At 44.9% G+C, this 16,492-nt stretch overlaps 1 protein-coding gene across 2 annotated transcripts in view; it reads right to left on the bottom strand.

Moving 5' to 3' along the window:
• Napb (NSF attachment protein beta) overlaps window positions 1-6,409 on the bottom strand; it is a 34,084-nt gene extending 27,675 nt beyond the window's left edge. Inside the window, exon 1 of one of the 2 annotated variants that reach the window (XM_003476421.5) lies at window positions 6,225-6,409. In XM_003476421.5, coding sequence (XP_003476469.1) covers window positions 6,225-6,322 — 98 coding nt within the window. In that variant the 5' untranslated portion in view covers window positions 6,323-6,409. Of the gene's footprint in view, window positions 1-5,694; window positions 6,189-6,224 lie in introns of those variants that run through there. The other variant, XM_005006570.4, reaches the window with a different exon arrangement.
• Window positions 6,410-16,492: the final 10,083 nt, after the last annotated feature.

The following is a 16,492-nucleotide window of genomic DNA, read 5'->3' as shown; positions in this document are numbered from 1 at the left end:
AAAGAAAACTTCAGTGTATTCTTCACAATGAAGTAAAACTAGGAATTAATAATAAAATACAAAAAGGCTCTTCCGCTTTGACTAAAGCCCCCAAACAACTTTGGGTCAAAGGGAAAGTAAAATAGCAGTGTTCAATAATAGAATCTATAGTATATAATTAAGTTTTAAATTTTACTGTCTTAAATATTTGGGTTCAGACAAACAAACTACAAAACCAGTAGAACCAGTGAATCCAAATAGTGGTTACTGGAGGAAAAAATAAAAAAAATAAAGAAGGAGGAGAAAGCATAAATATAAAAACCAGAAGTGACAAGAAAGAAAAACCACTGAAATACTTTGTAGAAGCTGTAAAAGATAGCTTTGTATTCTAAAAATACACATTATAAGTAAGCAAATACACAGCTGTGTGTGGTACTGGGGGCTGAACCCAAGACATCTGCCCCAAGCTACATCCCCAACCTTTTTCTTACTTTGAGATAGGGTCTTACTACTTTTTAAAACATAGGTGAAGTGAGTAATTTCCTAGGAAAATATGATTTAACAAAACTGGTGCAAATAGGTAATTTAAACATTCCAAATTCCAAAGAGAAAAACAGAGGCTATCAAGGAAATACCCACCAATAAGCCCAGTGGTTTCATTATAAATGGATTCTACTTCAACCTTCGAAGACCAAACTAAAAAAGTAGGAACTCTTAAATTCTTTTTATGAGGAACCTGTAACATCAACACTTCAATTTGATAATGACTATATAAAAAGATTTACAAGTACAAAAACCCTAAATAAAATATGTAAAAACAGAATCCAACAAACTCATTAAAAAATACAGTGTAATTCAGGATTAATTCCAGGAATAAGGGTACAACTACAAAGGTTCAATAGGAGGCCCTCCACCATTAACATGCTCATAAATGTGAATGAGAAAAATCTTGTTGGTTTCTAGATACGAAAAAAGCCTTCAAAATATACTAATCTCTACTAAAAATATTCAATAAAGCAGGACCTGTCAGACACTTCCTTAGCATAAAAGTAACATTAGAAAACATTAATTTATCAGACTTCAATTATCATAGTTTACATAAAGCTGTATTTAAATACCAAAATAGTTATTCTGCAATTCCACATCCAAGTTCCTTGGAAATGCCCTGAAGGTACAGAGGCATCACAGAGCCATCCTCTAGTGCCAGGAATGTGGTAGGAAGGTGTGAGTCAGGGCAGCGCCTCTCTTCTACCTAGAGGGGGGGCCTGGGTCCACACCCACTTTCCTGGTATCTCCAAACTATCTCAGTGGATGAGAGTTACACAAACCTGTAACTCTCACAAACAGAAATACTTGAAAAGATGTTACAAAAGAATCATTGTGATTAGCTAAAAGACAGACTGAGCGTAGACTCAGACTTAAAGGTTTCCATCTGTTATTTATGTATAAAAGGTACTACTTGAGGACTTGGGAGAACTTAAGTAACATCAGACGGTCAAGAGCCAAATGCAAGGTCATGTAAGTTCTGGAAAATTCTTCCCAATCAACAGACATTGATTAATCAAGAAATCCCAAGTAGAAGTGCTGTGAAATTATTTAGAACTATGAAGTCAACCACCAGAAGAATTGGGAAGTATTTCAAATGGTTCCTTGTGGGGTGAGTGTGGAGAGGGAGATCAAGGAGGGCCTGCTGCTCTAGGGGCTGTGTTGCTTTCCTGCTGGTCGGGCAGCTGTTTACAGTGGCCACATCAATCCCCTTGACCGGGCACATCTTTGCTCTTGAAAATCTGACAAAAGGGAAAGAATCAAGGTTTGTATTAGCTTTAACCTACTCAGGCTCCCCCCATCACGGTCCACCAGGCATTCACGGAGGTCCACTGGCGGGGCCGAGGTGCTGGGCCACAACTGCAGCTGCCCCACGCTCCCATGCCACGCTGCCACAGACAGAAAGCCATGCAGCACAGGTCACCCAACCTTAATGATGCAGATTAGAAAACTAGGAATAGTACAGCTGAATAATATCCCTGAACAGTTCTGAAAAGCAGGCTGTCTTCAGGAAGCTTAAAAGGAGAAAGTTCCCAGAACAATTACTTCCCAGAACAGGAAATGGGGAACCACAGTCTATGTAGTCACCCAGCACAGAATGACGGATGCTACTTATCCAGGGTGGACTATCTTACTTCTAATAAGACACACACATGTTTATCACATTATATCACTTGTCTCTGTACATAAGTCTGAGCCTCATGACTTTTTAAAAATTCAACCTATATTTGAACATCAATTGTAACCAGACACAGCACACTCCTGTAATCCCAGCACTGACGGAGTCTGAGGCAGGTGGATTGCAAGTTCAAGTCCCATCTAAGCAACTTTGCAAGACTGTCTCAAAATAAAAAAAATAAAAGGGTTGACAATCAGAAGTGTGAAAATCCTGAGTTCAATAGCTAGTCCTGGGGAAAGAAAGAAGGGAGGAAGGAGGGCAGGCAGGCAGGCAGACAGACAGGAAGGCCATTATAATGAAGACTAAAATGCTTTACAAAGGCGATTACATGGCTCCATTGCATGCCGGCAAAACTTAAGAGACACAATCTTCACTGAAGTCAAGTCAAGCAAAGAATACACAATCCTTAAGAAATAAGCTAATAAACCACAAATAGGTAGTAAATTATAGATTCAAAGACCTCAGTAGGGCCCTCCACTAAATTTATACTGATGCTGCCATTTCTTTCTTTCTTTCTTTGTTGAGACTGTCTTGCTATGTAGTCCAGTCTAACCTTCAACTCACTATGTAGCCCATGCTGGACTCCAAACTCGTGGCAATCTTCCTGCCTCAGTCTTCTGAGTACTGGGATCACAGGCATGTGCCACTATGCCCAGTCTGACACTGCCAATTTCTTGCTCTTTCATGAGCTCTGAGACTGAGTAGTGATGAAAGTGAGCACTGGCCATCAGGAATATTCTTCCTGTCATTCTTAAGCACCATTGTCCCAGATGGTACTATCCTCAATCTGCTTTTGGTCTCTTAGCAACAAGGTGGAGAAGCTAGGAAGGTCTCCACAATTCAAAACTCCCTGTCACACTCAGGCCAGCTCAGATCACACGTAGTTTGTGAAGACTATCATCAGAATTTAAAATTACAATATTCATCTCTGTGACCAATTAAACAAAACTCTTTTGGCATTAGTTTTACTGTACTACATCATGTCTTTAGAAAGAGGTTTAATTTGTCCCTACAGCTATAAAGATACGCCATTACTTAACTAACTGGTCATCAGGCAGAATGACAGTGCTCCAGTCACAAGGCTTTGCTACTCAGGGTGGGAGCACAGGAGTGTCTCATGGGAAGGAATGCTGTCTACCAAGCAGACAAGGTGCAGGGGGTCCGCCTGGCCCATTTCTGCAGATACCTAGACCTATTTTCATCTACTTTACTGACAGCAGCTAAACAAGCAATCCAGACAGTCTGGTAATACAGTGTTGTCACGAAACCAGTGTGGGCTGGGCACACGCACTAAGAGAGGATCACAGTGCCCTCACAGCAGCTAAAGTCTGCAGTGAGGGGATCAGAAACATCTGTGGCAAGGAATACTTACAATGTACCAAGCACCTTCAAACGGCTACCACATCCTCGGAACACGGTTTGTCCCGCTCAAAGCACAAGTGTGCCAGCCCTAAGTATGCAAGCTCCAGTGATACTTAGGTCAGCATGTGGGTTTGGTTAATTCTGCATTAACTCAGGAGCCAGGCATGCAGACAGACTGCTCTGTTTTTAAATAAAGAATAATGGGAAGGGGTAGGGTCAAGTAACACATATTCCAGTCTAGAAAGATAAGGGCATTCGACATCACATGTAACATCGGATTCTAATAGTCCAAAACTGATATAAACTCTTAAGCTTCACAGAGAAACTAGACCTGGCTTTTTGCTTCAAATAATTATGTAATATTATTATGACTTAGAACTCTAAGTACTCTTCTTACCCCAAGCTTTCCAGAAGGCAAGTTTCACTGGAAAGAACACAGCTCTTATTGCCTAAGTAATGCTTGTGTGGTTTTTTAACTATTAAAAGATCTTTCAGGTACTTACTGCATTAAAACACCAGTGATCAAGTCTTCACTCTGAGGTTCTAGAAAAGTCATTTACTCTACCTGGCCCCCTCCCTGGCTCTTTGACAACAAAGAGCTGACAATTTTGATGACTATGAAAATTATCTCATAATTACCATCACCAACATTCATGGTTCTGAATGCTTTACATACTATAACCTCACAAGGTGTTTTACTTTTTTTTTGTTTTTAGAGACAGGGGGTCTTGCCATATAGTTCAAAGAAACCTTGAACTCACCATGGAGCCCAGGTTGTCCTGGTGATGCTCCTGCCTCAGCCTCCCAAGTACTGAGACTGTAAGTATGCACCACCACACCTGTCCTCACAAGTTATAAAATGCACAAATTATAAAGTTATCTTTATTTTGTAGGAAAGCAGAATGAGCCATAAAAAAGCAACATTAACTTGTCCTTATCACAAAACTGTCACACCTAAGTTAACTGTTACAATTTAGATCTAAGCTCTCCCCTAAATGTCAACGGTGTTCAGAGGTGGGGCTTCTGAAGGTGACTAGACCAAGGGGACAGGGTAGCTGACCTGCATTGAGCAGGCAGGGCCTGGCTTGAGTGGGTGCCCTGTGACCTGGAAAGCTGCCTTTTGGTCTGGTCTCCTTGGCTCCTCCCTGCTCTCTGCTCCTTAGATGCCCAGGGATAAGCAGCTGTCCTGTTTCCGGCCCCTTCTGCCAGGCTTCTCTGCCGTCCTGCTTCCCTGTGAAGCTAGCCAACCACTGACTGGAAATTCAAGCTGAGATAAACCTTTTCTGGGTAAGTAATGGGTGTTGGGGATTCAGTCCCAGGATGAGAAAGTGACTCAGCTGCAGGTGTTTTTTGCACAACCTGGGTGAAGACAGTCTTCCTACATGCCCTGTTAATGACAGGCCAGCAACAGTCAGTGATGTTTCTTTAAAAGCAAAAATCCTTTTAGGACCAGTGGCTCAAGTGCTGACCTAGTTTCCTAAAACCAACAAAACACCTCCTGGCCTGAAAGCTGCTGGGTGCTGACTGCTTTTCTCTTTGCCAGTTGTAAACTCTTTCCCCAGGGAAGCACATTTTGATTGAATACACCTGTCATTAAACCCCCCTCCCCCAGTATGAGTTGTTATAACATTCAATTTCATCTGAATGAATGTTAAGTGTAACGTGAAATAAAGGAGGGAATGTTTGGCATCAGCAATGCTAACCAGTACTCCCTAACTAGCTGTATCTGCCAACTGAGAAATAAGGAGCCAGCCATGAAAGCATCCTCTGAGAGGTCCTTGAGGACATGGACCTCCTCTTAATGCATTTTGCCGCCACACTACCACGCACTGCATGAAACTGGCCTGCAACCATTTCCTGGAGGGTTATCAATAACAAGACAGCATCATAATTTGTAGACAAAGAATGACGTTTGCAAAACAAGCCAAAGTACGAAGGGTGTGTTTTGTGAACTAAGAGTCCAAGTTGAATTGTGTACAGAAAAAAAAAAAAAAAAAACCTATAACGATGCCGTCTTTGCTAAGTATGCATCGCTAGTCCTTCGCAAGAATAAAAATCTGCTGAGTGACAGCAGAGGAACCTTCATTTCTCAAAGGAAAAAGAAAACACGCTATTTCTGCCTCTCTCACCCTAAACAGCTGAATCATTCACACTATCAGAGACCAGGATTTCCTCCACGAGCTGTCGGCGGCGCGGCTCTGCCCCTCCCCGCCGCGAAGACCTCAGGGCACCGACGGGATTCCCTGGTGCTGCCGACTTTGGCCGGAGCTGCGTCCTCCCTTGGCAGCCAACAGGCCTGGCCGCGAAGCTGCCTCGCCGACGGGAGAACGCGGAGCCGAACCATCCACCTCGCCGCCGTGCCAGGCCCGGGCCCGGGCCCGGGCCAGGCGCGGTCCATCGGCCGATCCCACAGGAATCCTGCACTCCCGCCGGGCGGCAAACGGCGGCGACGCGCGGGGCCTGAGAGGCTCTGGGAATCCCGAGGGCGCGCCGGGGTTCTGGGCGCAGGCGGGCCGGGGTCTGGGGCTCGAGAGCGCTCGGGCCCGAGTGGTGAGCGAGGCTCTAAAAGGTCCCTGGAGACGACGGGCGCCCGGGCGCGTTCTGGGGTCCGGAGTGAGGGGCTCTGTGGGGACCCCAGGACACGCACACTGGCGCTCACCCGAACAACCCTCGGAGGAAGGAGTGCGAGGCCTTGACTCGCTTCTCGGCCTCCGCCATCAGCTGCACTGCCTCTCGTTCCTTCCCCGCGTTGTCCATGTCGCCGGCCGCTGCTTCACACGCCTCAGCAGGCTAGCGACGCTACAGCGGTCTTCACCACCCTCTAGTGGGCTGGGCGCGGTGCGCAGGCGCGCGGCCGGGCGCGAGGGCTGCGTGCGCAGGCGCAACGCGGGACCTGCCGGGACTTGGAGTCCATGGCTCGAGCAGAGAGGCGTGGTAGAGAGGGCGGGTGCGCGGGCGCGGCGCAGGGCCTGCCGGGACTTGAAGTCCACCACTGGACTCTGCGGCGGGGGCGAGGGCTGCGCAAAATCGTTCAGGGAGGCCGCTGGGCGGAGCCTGGCGGGACTGGGCTGCACTATTCCGGCCCAGGGTCGCTGTCCAAGGTGAATTCTAGAGTGCGGACCGGAAAACGGCCGGAGGCTTCTAGTAAAGATTACCTAGAGGCCGCGACACCGGGTCTCCACGCCAGACTCCACGACCGGCGGGAGGGCTGGGGTGGAGCTCCGCCCCACGGGGCTCTGCGGATCCCGAGCCGCCGGGACAGCCGTCAGCTCAGCCGCCCACCAGACTCTGCGAAAGAACAGCAGCCGCCGGGGAGAGCTATTTTCATCTCCATCTCTTCTCCTGGGCGTCTGGGAGTGCATCGTCCTCCCTATGGAAACTCGGGGTTGTTTCTAAACTCCCCCAAAGTGCATCACCCTGTTGGGTCTCTCTTCCTTGGTCAGAAGTGAGTTGCTCATGGATCCACATTACCTCCAGAAGAAAAAGGGGACCAAGAAGTGAGCCACTTGTATGCAGAAGACACTCTATATTGACTGAATTCTAGTAAATGGATGCGAGCCATCAGGCTTTGCTGTCCTTTACATAACGCTGGCCACAGAGCTAGATCTCCTGGGACAAAATTCTTGCCTGCCAGGAAGCCTTCTAATCTCTTAAGATTCCATAGATGGAGGCCGTCCTGTGCCAGTGAGGTCCAGGCCTGTCCCAGAGGGAGTTCTTTCCAACGCGATGTCTAGACCATTTATACTTGGCAATGCTAAGGCAGAGGTGCTGGGGCAGAAACAAGAATCATTGCCAGACGAGGATTTATGGCCATTTTGCACTATTAATAAGTAGTTGTGGGCACTGGCAAGCAAAATACACCAAAGGAAGTGCAGCCTGTCCTTAGAGAAGGTCGGAGGGGCCAAGCTCCTGGAAAGATGCGTGCATTGCAGAGTTCCAAGGGTGAGGGCCTCTGCGGAGGTGAAGGGCACTCAGCTCACTTGTAGGGCTTACCTGCAGTTACTGAGTGCGCTATTCTGACTCCAAAGAGCTGCTGTGTGTGTTTGGGAGCACCGTGGGGGAAGAAGGAGGCAGAATTGGAAATGGCAGTAAATGCAGGCGTGAAGAGAGAAAAGCTGTAGAGGTGAACAGAAGGAGGGCCCTTCAGGGGACTGGGCCAAGTGGGTCAATTTATTAGCTCCCACGTGCTTCAGGGAGCTGATCAGAGCAGCTCCAAGACCTGGCTTTCAGCAGCTCAAGCATACTGACACCCAGACCACTAGCTTTTGGTAGCAGGATCCAGAAAGTGTGTGTGTGTTTTTAAAGAACCTTCTGCCCCTGTTCTAAAGCTCAGAATTCTAAATTTTCAAATCTATAGTCAGCCAAAACGGAGCCAGAATGGTCAGCTTGCTAACCTAGAGCTTGCTGTGGAGGGTGGAACGTGCCTTGACAGTTTGGGCTGTTTCTGGTTATTTACATCATTCTCTTCTCTCTCACAGGAAACCTGGACAGTTTCACCCATCCCATGTTCACACCAAAGTGGCAGAAGGCAGAAAATTTCAATCTTAGCATCTTCCTGGGACAGGGATTTTTTACCAGGGCTACAGGGGGGATGGAGCAGGGCTGAGGGACAAACCTCCAGAGTGAGAACACACAGGGCAGCAGTGGTTGAGGGAGAGACAGCCAAATCCTTGGAGCAAAAGGGAAAAGATAAAAACTGCCTTACTGTGGGCCAGGAATCGGCCTTGGAGAAGGCCCAAGTCTCCACTGCCCAAATGGTGCTGCCTAGGGTACAACCTTTGGCAAGTGCTGAATTTACATTTAAATAAGTAATATCACATAAGATGCAAAATCCTGTTTCTTAGTTTCAGCAGGCATAGCTGTGTCTACCGGGATGGACTGTGCAGACTAGGACATTTCTCTCATGCAGAATCAGAGAGGCCTGTGTTTCCCTAGTGCATTGGTCAGCTTTGCACTGCAGTAGTAGAACACTTGAGGTAGTAACTCAGGAGCAGAAAGGTTTATTTTAGTTCACACCCAGGTGGCTGGTGGTGTGGAGACTCTGGTGAGGACAGCAGATCATGGAGGAGAGCACACACCAGAGTGACGTGCCTGCATTGTGGGCCAAAGGGCAGAGAGCAACAGGAGGGGCTGGTGGGCCCCATACCCCATCACAGGCAAGCTCCACTAGCCCCAGCAGGCCCTGATTCCTTCCAATATGCCTCACCGGGACCAGGGGAAAAATATGCCTCGCCAGCAAAGGGGAAAGTGGGTATGACATTAACCATGAAGCCCTAGCTGAAAGGAGGAGGCTGACCCGGACCACTGCAGGGCCTGCTATTCTCTCCTGGGGACCAGATCCGGGGCCATGTAGATCCTGAGACTGAGCCAGCACATGGGAGTGGGGCTGGAAGGGATGGCTCCACCTGCCACAGGTGGGAGAAAGTCATCTGAGGACCCCTCCCTTAGAGTCAGAAGACAACCAAAAGTGGATGAAAAGTGTCTTCTCAGGAGATGAGGGTGTGCTGGTGATGGTAGGGTCACCTGTTGTGATCTAGTTTGTGCATTTAGTGATCTAGTTTCTGCTTTTCCACTCTGAAGCAAAGGAGGAGGCTGACCACATTCAGGAAGTGTTGGATGCCCCTCTTGATGGGAGGTCTCTGCAGATCCCAGACAGTTTCAACTCTCAGTCCCCACCCTGGTTCGTTCCAGTCACACTGATGGGATTATAAGCCTGGAACCCTCAAGGCTGCTCCGGCCTGCTGTGTGAGGCCCTAACAGTAGCCAAGGGACACCAGGCCAGGTACCCTAGAGTGCATAAAGGCATCAGCAGGCAGGGCGCAAACAATGCCTTTCTGCTCTGCAACCTTAGACATAGAATGTAGCTTCTGTTCACAGTGATTCTTTTCATTTTCCTCATGGACTTGCAAAGACAACAGCATTTGAGTATTATTAGAGGTATCATTACATGTATCTTTCATTCATTATTCAGAAACTTTTCAAAATGACAATAGTTTATGTATGTGTGCACAGATAACATTTCACACTGTGTCAAAACTGCTACAAATAACTCTAAATGCACATTTTAAAATGTAATCAAATTTTTCCTCAAGAAGTGATAAAATTTATACCAAAAAAGTTAGGAAAGGTAAAATTAAATAGACACAAGTATCTGCTAGGGGAAACAATAAGTAGTAAATTAAAATAAATGCTGATGAGAAAATACAAATTATTTCTATTATCAGTAGTGAATGTGACACTTTTTATCAGTTGGCATGAAAGTCTACCTTCAAGTTTTAAAATTAACTGGATGCTTTAATTTTGAAATGAGATATAACAAAGATGACAACTTCCTATGATGTAGTCTAAGACCTTTTCTGCTATGCTTAAAATACGTCTTCTCAAAGCTAAGGTTCTGAGCTGCAAATACATAATTGCTTAGAGGGAGAAATGCTTTATTTTTCCCACTTCCTTTGATTACCTTTTAAAAATTTTTAAATTTTATTTTAAAGAGATTAAGGCAAAAGAAGACAGAACAAAGAAGATCAGAACAGAACAATGTAAGCAACACAGCACTTCACCACAAAACAACTGGATATTAACAGTAGCTACAATAATGTCTCTTTCTTTGAAATACCTTCACATACAATAGTATCAAACAAACAAAATAGTATAAAACCATTCAAGAGAATGAAAGTATTACAGGGTATTCAGAACTAACAGAAAATGAACAATGATTACTATATTATCTCCTTGTTCATAAAAAATTTTGTTTATACTATCACATATAATAAAATCCAATAAGATGCAACATGATAAAACTGATGGAAACAGAAGAACAAAAGCTTGGTGGGACTTTTAAAACAAGATGATATTAAATCACTAGCTATTATAATGTCTTGTTTTCTTCAAAATAGCTGTTCAGACCATCACAGACAATAAAATCAAACACCCCAGAATAAAACCATTCCAATTAATGAATGAAAACATTATAAGGCTTCAAAACAATATAATAGGGAATCATGATTACCACATATTTTTATGTATTCTTACCATTTCTTACACTAGACAAACTATTAGGTATTTATATATGTGTTTGATTTATTTTGCTTATGAGTATGATCTCAAGCTGTACCCACTTATTTATAAATATCTCAATGTGATCATTCTTTATAGCTGAGTAGTACTCCATTGTATAAAAATGCCACAACTTTTTTATCCATTCCTCAGTTGATGGACACTTGGATTGTTTCCAAGATCTGGCTATTACAAATTGTGATGCTATAAACATGGGTGCACATATATCATTGTGGTATGATGTTTTCAGTTCTTCTGGGAATATGCCTAGAAGTGTAATAGCTGGAACAAATGGTACTTCCAATTCTAGCTTTTTGAGAAATCTCCAAACTGACCTCCACAATGGTTGCACCAGTCTACATTCCCACCAACAGTGTAGGAGAGTTCCTTTTTCCCCACAGCCTCTCCAGCATTTGTTGGTTTTGCTTTTCTTGATCCTGACTATTCTTTCAGGAGTGAGATGGAATCTCAGTGTGGTTTTAATTTGCATTTCTTTAATGACTAATGATGATGAACATTTTTTCATGTATTTATTTGCCATTTGTATTTCTTCCTCTGAGAATTGTGTATTCATCTCAGACGCCCATTTTTGGATTGGATCCTTGAATTTTGGGGGGTCTGATTTTTTTTAATTCTTTATGTTTTAGACAGAAGTCTTTTGTCTGAGGGACAGTTCACTAAGATTGTTTCCCAGTTTGTAGGTTTTCTTTTCACTGTGCTAGAGATTTCTTTTGATGTGCAAACTTTAATAAGACATGATCCCAGTTGTTGATTCTGGGAAGTATTTCCTGTGCAGTTTGATTCCTGTTCATGAATTTTCTACCTATCCCTATGTCTTCAAGGTTTTTACCCACTTTGTCTTCCAATAGATTTAGTGTTTCTGTTTTAATATTCAGATCTTTGATCCATTTAGATTTTATTTTAATACATGGTGATAGGCATGGGTCTAGTTTTAGTTTTTGGCATATGAAGAGCCAGTTTTTCCAACACCATTTATTAAAGAGGTTCTTTCAGTGAACCTGTTTGGCCCCTTTATCAAAGATAAGGTGGTTGAGTGTGTTTGTAGTTGTGGTTGTTGTGTATTGTAATTGTGGTCTTCTAATCTATTACATTGGTCTTCAGATCTGTTTTTATTCTAGTACCATGTTGATTTTATTACCGTAGCTGTGCAGTATAATTTCAAGTCAGGGATTGTGATGCCTCCTGCCTTGCCTTTGCTGCTTAGAATTGCCTTTGCTATTCTAGGTCTCTTCTGGTTTCAGATGAATTTTAGCACTTCCTTTGATTACCTTTTGCATTTTTTTTTTTTGTACAGGGGATCAAACTCACGACCTAGCGCTTGCCAGGCAGGCACTTACGCTGCTGAGATAAATCCCTAGATATGTTATTATTGTTGTTATTTTTAAATGTTAAAAGTATTATGGAAAAGATCTATTCATCATCACTCTACATACCTAACAAGGCTGTTTTAATACATGTATTCCTTTCTAGTTGTCATTTTCAAATTCATACACACACACACACACACACACACACACACACACACACACATTCAAGATATTTTGTTAGCGCTGGAACTCAGACCCAAAGGTACTGTACCACCAAGCTACATCGCCATCTTTTACAAAAACTTTTGAGATGAGTTCTCTCTAAGTTGCTCAGGTATAACTCAAACTTGCTGTTCTCTAGCTTCACCTTCCCCTAGTGCAGGTGTTGCAGGTATACACCACTATACCAGAAGCCCCTCTTCTGCTTGTTTATGAAAACATTTTCTGTATGGCCACAAATCTTTGCACTTGTAATCAAAGACCACCTAACAGCTGCTATAATTGGATCTGGAATAACAACCCAACCTCCACCACTGTGTTAAAAGCTTTGTCTTAGCTTTTTCCCATGACTGAGACAAAACACCTGATGCCTATAATTTGAAGGAGAGGTTCATTTGGTTCATGATTCTGGTGGGTTCAGTCTTAGATCTGCTGGCTCTAACACAGAAATGGCTTGGTGGAAAGGGCTGGTGGATAAAGGCTGCTCACTCCATGGCATCTAGAGTCTGAAAGAGAAAGGAACTGGGGACAAGAATACACTGTCCAGGTCATAGCCCCAGAGACTGACCCTCTGACCACAACCCATCGTTATCTGAACTTGAGATGTTTGAGGCAACACGTTAGATCTAAATCATAACAGGCTTATTCCTCAGCATGGCTGTTCAGTGGGGTGGAGGAAAGAAATGTCAAAAGGTGTGACTCAGTGGGAAGCTTTAGGTCTTTGAGATTAAGACCCCCCTTAAAGAAGATATTGAGACCCTTCCCTTTCTTCTCTTTGCTTCCTGGTTGGCAGAGGTGACCTGACCATGGACTCAAAATCAACAAATGGATCTGTTTGACCATGGGTTAAAACCTCAAAACTAAGAGCCAAGCTAAACCTTATCCCCCTGCAAGTTGATTATTTTTCTGACCAATATGACAATTTGTCCAGTGATGGAGCAGCATATGAAGCAGTCTTGTTAGAGATTGTCTTGTCTAGTGGTATAGTAGCCAGCGGTTCAGGTAAGTACACATAAGCCTTAGTCTGTGTAAGTATACTCAGTGATACTCACACAAGGACAAAATCACCTAGAATGTCATTTCTCAGAATGTGTCCCTGGTGTTAAGTGACATGTTAGCTTTCCATTGGTGTTATAAAATGCCTGGGAAAAGTGAGGAAAGGTTGATTTTGGAAAATGATTTCAGAGCGTTATCCCATGGTCACCTCATCCTATAGCACTGGGCCAGAGGTGGCACAGCATATCATGGAGGAGCGTGTGGTGATAGAGGCTTGTTCATCTTGTGGTGGCCAGAAAGCAAGCAGCAAGAAATGATCTGTGGTCCCAGGATCCTCTTGAAGTGCTTGTCCTCAGGGGCCCTATGCCCCCTTCACCAGGCCACCTCCTCATTGCACCCTGAACTCTGGACTGAGTGTTGTTTAGCACATGAGCATCAGAGGACATTTCAGATCCAGTTTGTAACATGTCTGTGACAATAATTGTTAATTGTCAACAGTTGAATATCACACTGTGATGTATGAGCTGAGTCAAGTTTGGGCCTGGTGGAAAGGCTTGTGTCTGTCCTGAGGGGTGAGAGTTTGCTCACAGCTAACCATGCCCTCTCACCCTGGCTCACATAAGGTCGGGGCTGGCAACCCTTCATGGTCAAGAAAGCCAGTGCTTCAGCAATGAGCTTTGAAATAACACCCTGCTATACATGGGTTCTGTGAGTGCCAATTCACTTACCTCCAAATTTATTTTTAATCCAGGAAGTGACAGTTGTGCAGTCCTTTGCACTTTGTATCGACATTGAAGGAGGGAACTGTGAGGGTCCTGACTTTTACTTCCCAGCTGAGGTCCTGCCTGTCCCAGCTCACACTGTGCACAGCACCAGGTTTGCAGTCCATTTGGTGCCCTGATTCTTTGCTTTTGTTACCTTATGGTGGGGGCTTTCCTGGGTCTCCAGCTTACAAATGGCTATTATAGACTTCTTGGCCTTCATTATTGTGCCAATCACCCACAACAACTCTCTCTCTCCCTCAGTCTCTACACACACACACACACACACACACACACACACACACACAAACACACACACACACACAAACACAAGTCTCTACACACACACACACACACAAACACAAACACACACACACGCATGCACATGCACACGCATGCACACTTTCATCCGTAATGGCTGGGTATCTCTGAAGAAGCCTGAGTAACACACTTTGTCTCTCTGCTGCTCACTGCCTCTTGACACCTACAGCTTGGATTTGGTCATCGGGGCTCTTGGGTCTCGTCACATCTTGTTGCTTGTCCATTGAAGTGCCCAGACACAGGTGGACAGAAAGGGAGAAGTCCCAGTCCTTGTTCTCCAGTCTTTTCACATAGTGGCCAGCTGATGTGCCCTGACTTTTTCTAGGTCCCTGCTCCTCTTTTAGGCCTAGGCCTGCTAGTGTGGCAGCTGTCACTCACTGCAGATGACTGCCTGTGCTGATGCCATTGTAGATGACCTGTGCACAAATCCTCCCGAGTTGCCCAGTACCCGTGTGTCTGTCACAGTGGAGACCCTGACTCAAGGCACCCAGGTTGTGGGATGAGACTAGCATGACCACAAAACCCAAACCAGGAAGGGACAGCATGGGACATGACAACCTCAGCCAGTCTTACTTGTGACAAGAGGTAAAAAATCTGAACTAAATGTTAGCAAACACACCACGCACAAACTCCAGGTGGATTTCGGACATATATGGGTAATGCTAAATTTTGCTATCTTTGGAAGAAAATCCAGGAAAGTAGCTTTATTAAAACAGTCAAGTTGCTTTGTGACCTAGAGTTCCTACGACATACGAAATGCAAGCAAAAGAGAGAAAATCAGTACTTTCACTCCACTAAGGTTAAGAATTTCTGCTCATCATTGTGCCTTAAACAAAATGAAGGACAAGCCAAAACTTGGAGAAAGATGTTTGCCACACGTGTACCCAAAAGGAATTTCTGAAGTATGAAGAAATCCTACGAATCAACACAACCCAGAGAACAATGTAGAAAAATGGGCCAGGACCTCATGCTTCAGGTTTGGAGCATTCTAGCAAGGTTGGGCTGCCCTTGGCAGGACATTCATCTGCACAGAGAGATGTAGCAGCAGCCTTCAGAACTCAGCTGCTTTTCAAAGAGGTGTGAGTTTCAGCCCCTGGTGGCCTCATCCCAGAGAACCTGCCAAGAAGTGGCACAGTGCGCCACTTTTGAGTGCCTGGTGATGAGGCCTTTCAGCTGGAGGTGATCAGAAAGCAAGCAGCTAGGGTGCTGGGGCCCCAGGCCCTTTAAAGTGCCAGTCCCAGGGACCCGACTTCCTTTCCCCAGTTTCTAATGGGAGCATTCAAAAATCTTCTTTTAGCTATGTTGAAACACGGAATAAATTATAAAAGTGTAGTCACACTACTGTACTGCAGAACAGTAAAGCTTATTTGTCCTATATTGTTGTATTTAAATGTTTTAGTGAGTCATTATGATGGTCACTGTACTGTGGGGTGCAGCATGATGATCTGATACATGTGTAAAATGTACAGTGACTGAGTCAGAGTAATTAATGTTTCCATAGTGCATTCTAACTCCTGTCTTCCAGTTTTCCCTAAGACGCATAAACAAGCTGCTGGGACTCTACCACCCACAGAGCATGGAAACATGCTTCTTCCATCGTAACCATGTGTACGCATCATCCTGTCTCATTTCAGCCATCTTCCCACTCCCCTCAAACTCTGGTGCTCACTATGCCACATGCAAATCTGTCTTTTAAAAAAACACCCGCGGGGCCTGGCTTGCAAGCGCCTGCCTTGCAAGCAGGCAGTCGTGAGTTCGATCCCCGGTACCAATAAAAAAGAAAAAGACAAAAAACAAAAACAAAGACAAAACTAAACAAACAAAAAACCACCTGTGATAACAGGAACAGATAAGGTCTCAGCGCAGAAGCTGGAGCCCGTGCCACTGGAAACTGCGATTTGAATTTCCTGCAGCTGCTGCTGCATCCCAATCGGCACAGCAAGGAGAGAGGCATGAAAGCTCTGAGAGTGGGAAGCAGCGAATGGAGTTGAGAGCGGGACTGGCCGGGAGCCCTGCATCAACCTGCAGTGAGTGAGCAGAGCGGGGACCCTTCCATAGAGTAGGAGGCTTCAGCAAAGGACATACTGGGACCGGGCAGACTAGCTGGAACATGACGCTGCAGTGACTTCAGGCACATATTCCCCTGTCAAACGGGATTGGTGGGGAGTGCCTGGCCTGGGTATCGCCGCTGACTTAAGACCCAGTAGGCTAGCTCAAACCAGGTCCCAGAGCCTGGAGGTGCATCC

The sequence above is a fragment of the Cavia porcellus genome, unplaced genomic scaffold (assembly GCF_034190915.1).
Source record: "Cavia porcellus strain 051 isolate PalLab524CR breed Dunkin Hartley unplaced genomic scaffold, mCavPor4.1 scaffold_5, whole genome shotgun sequence".
NCBI lineage: Eukaryota > Metazoa > Chordata > Mammalia > Rodentia > Caviidae > Cavia > Cavia porcellus.
This window is presented reverse-complemented; position numbering and strand designations above follow the sequence as displayed.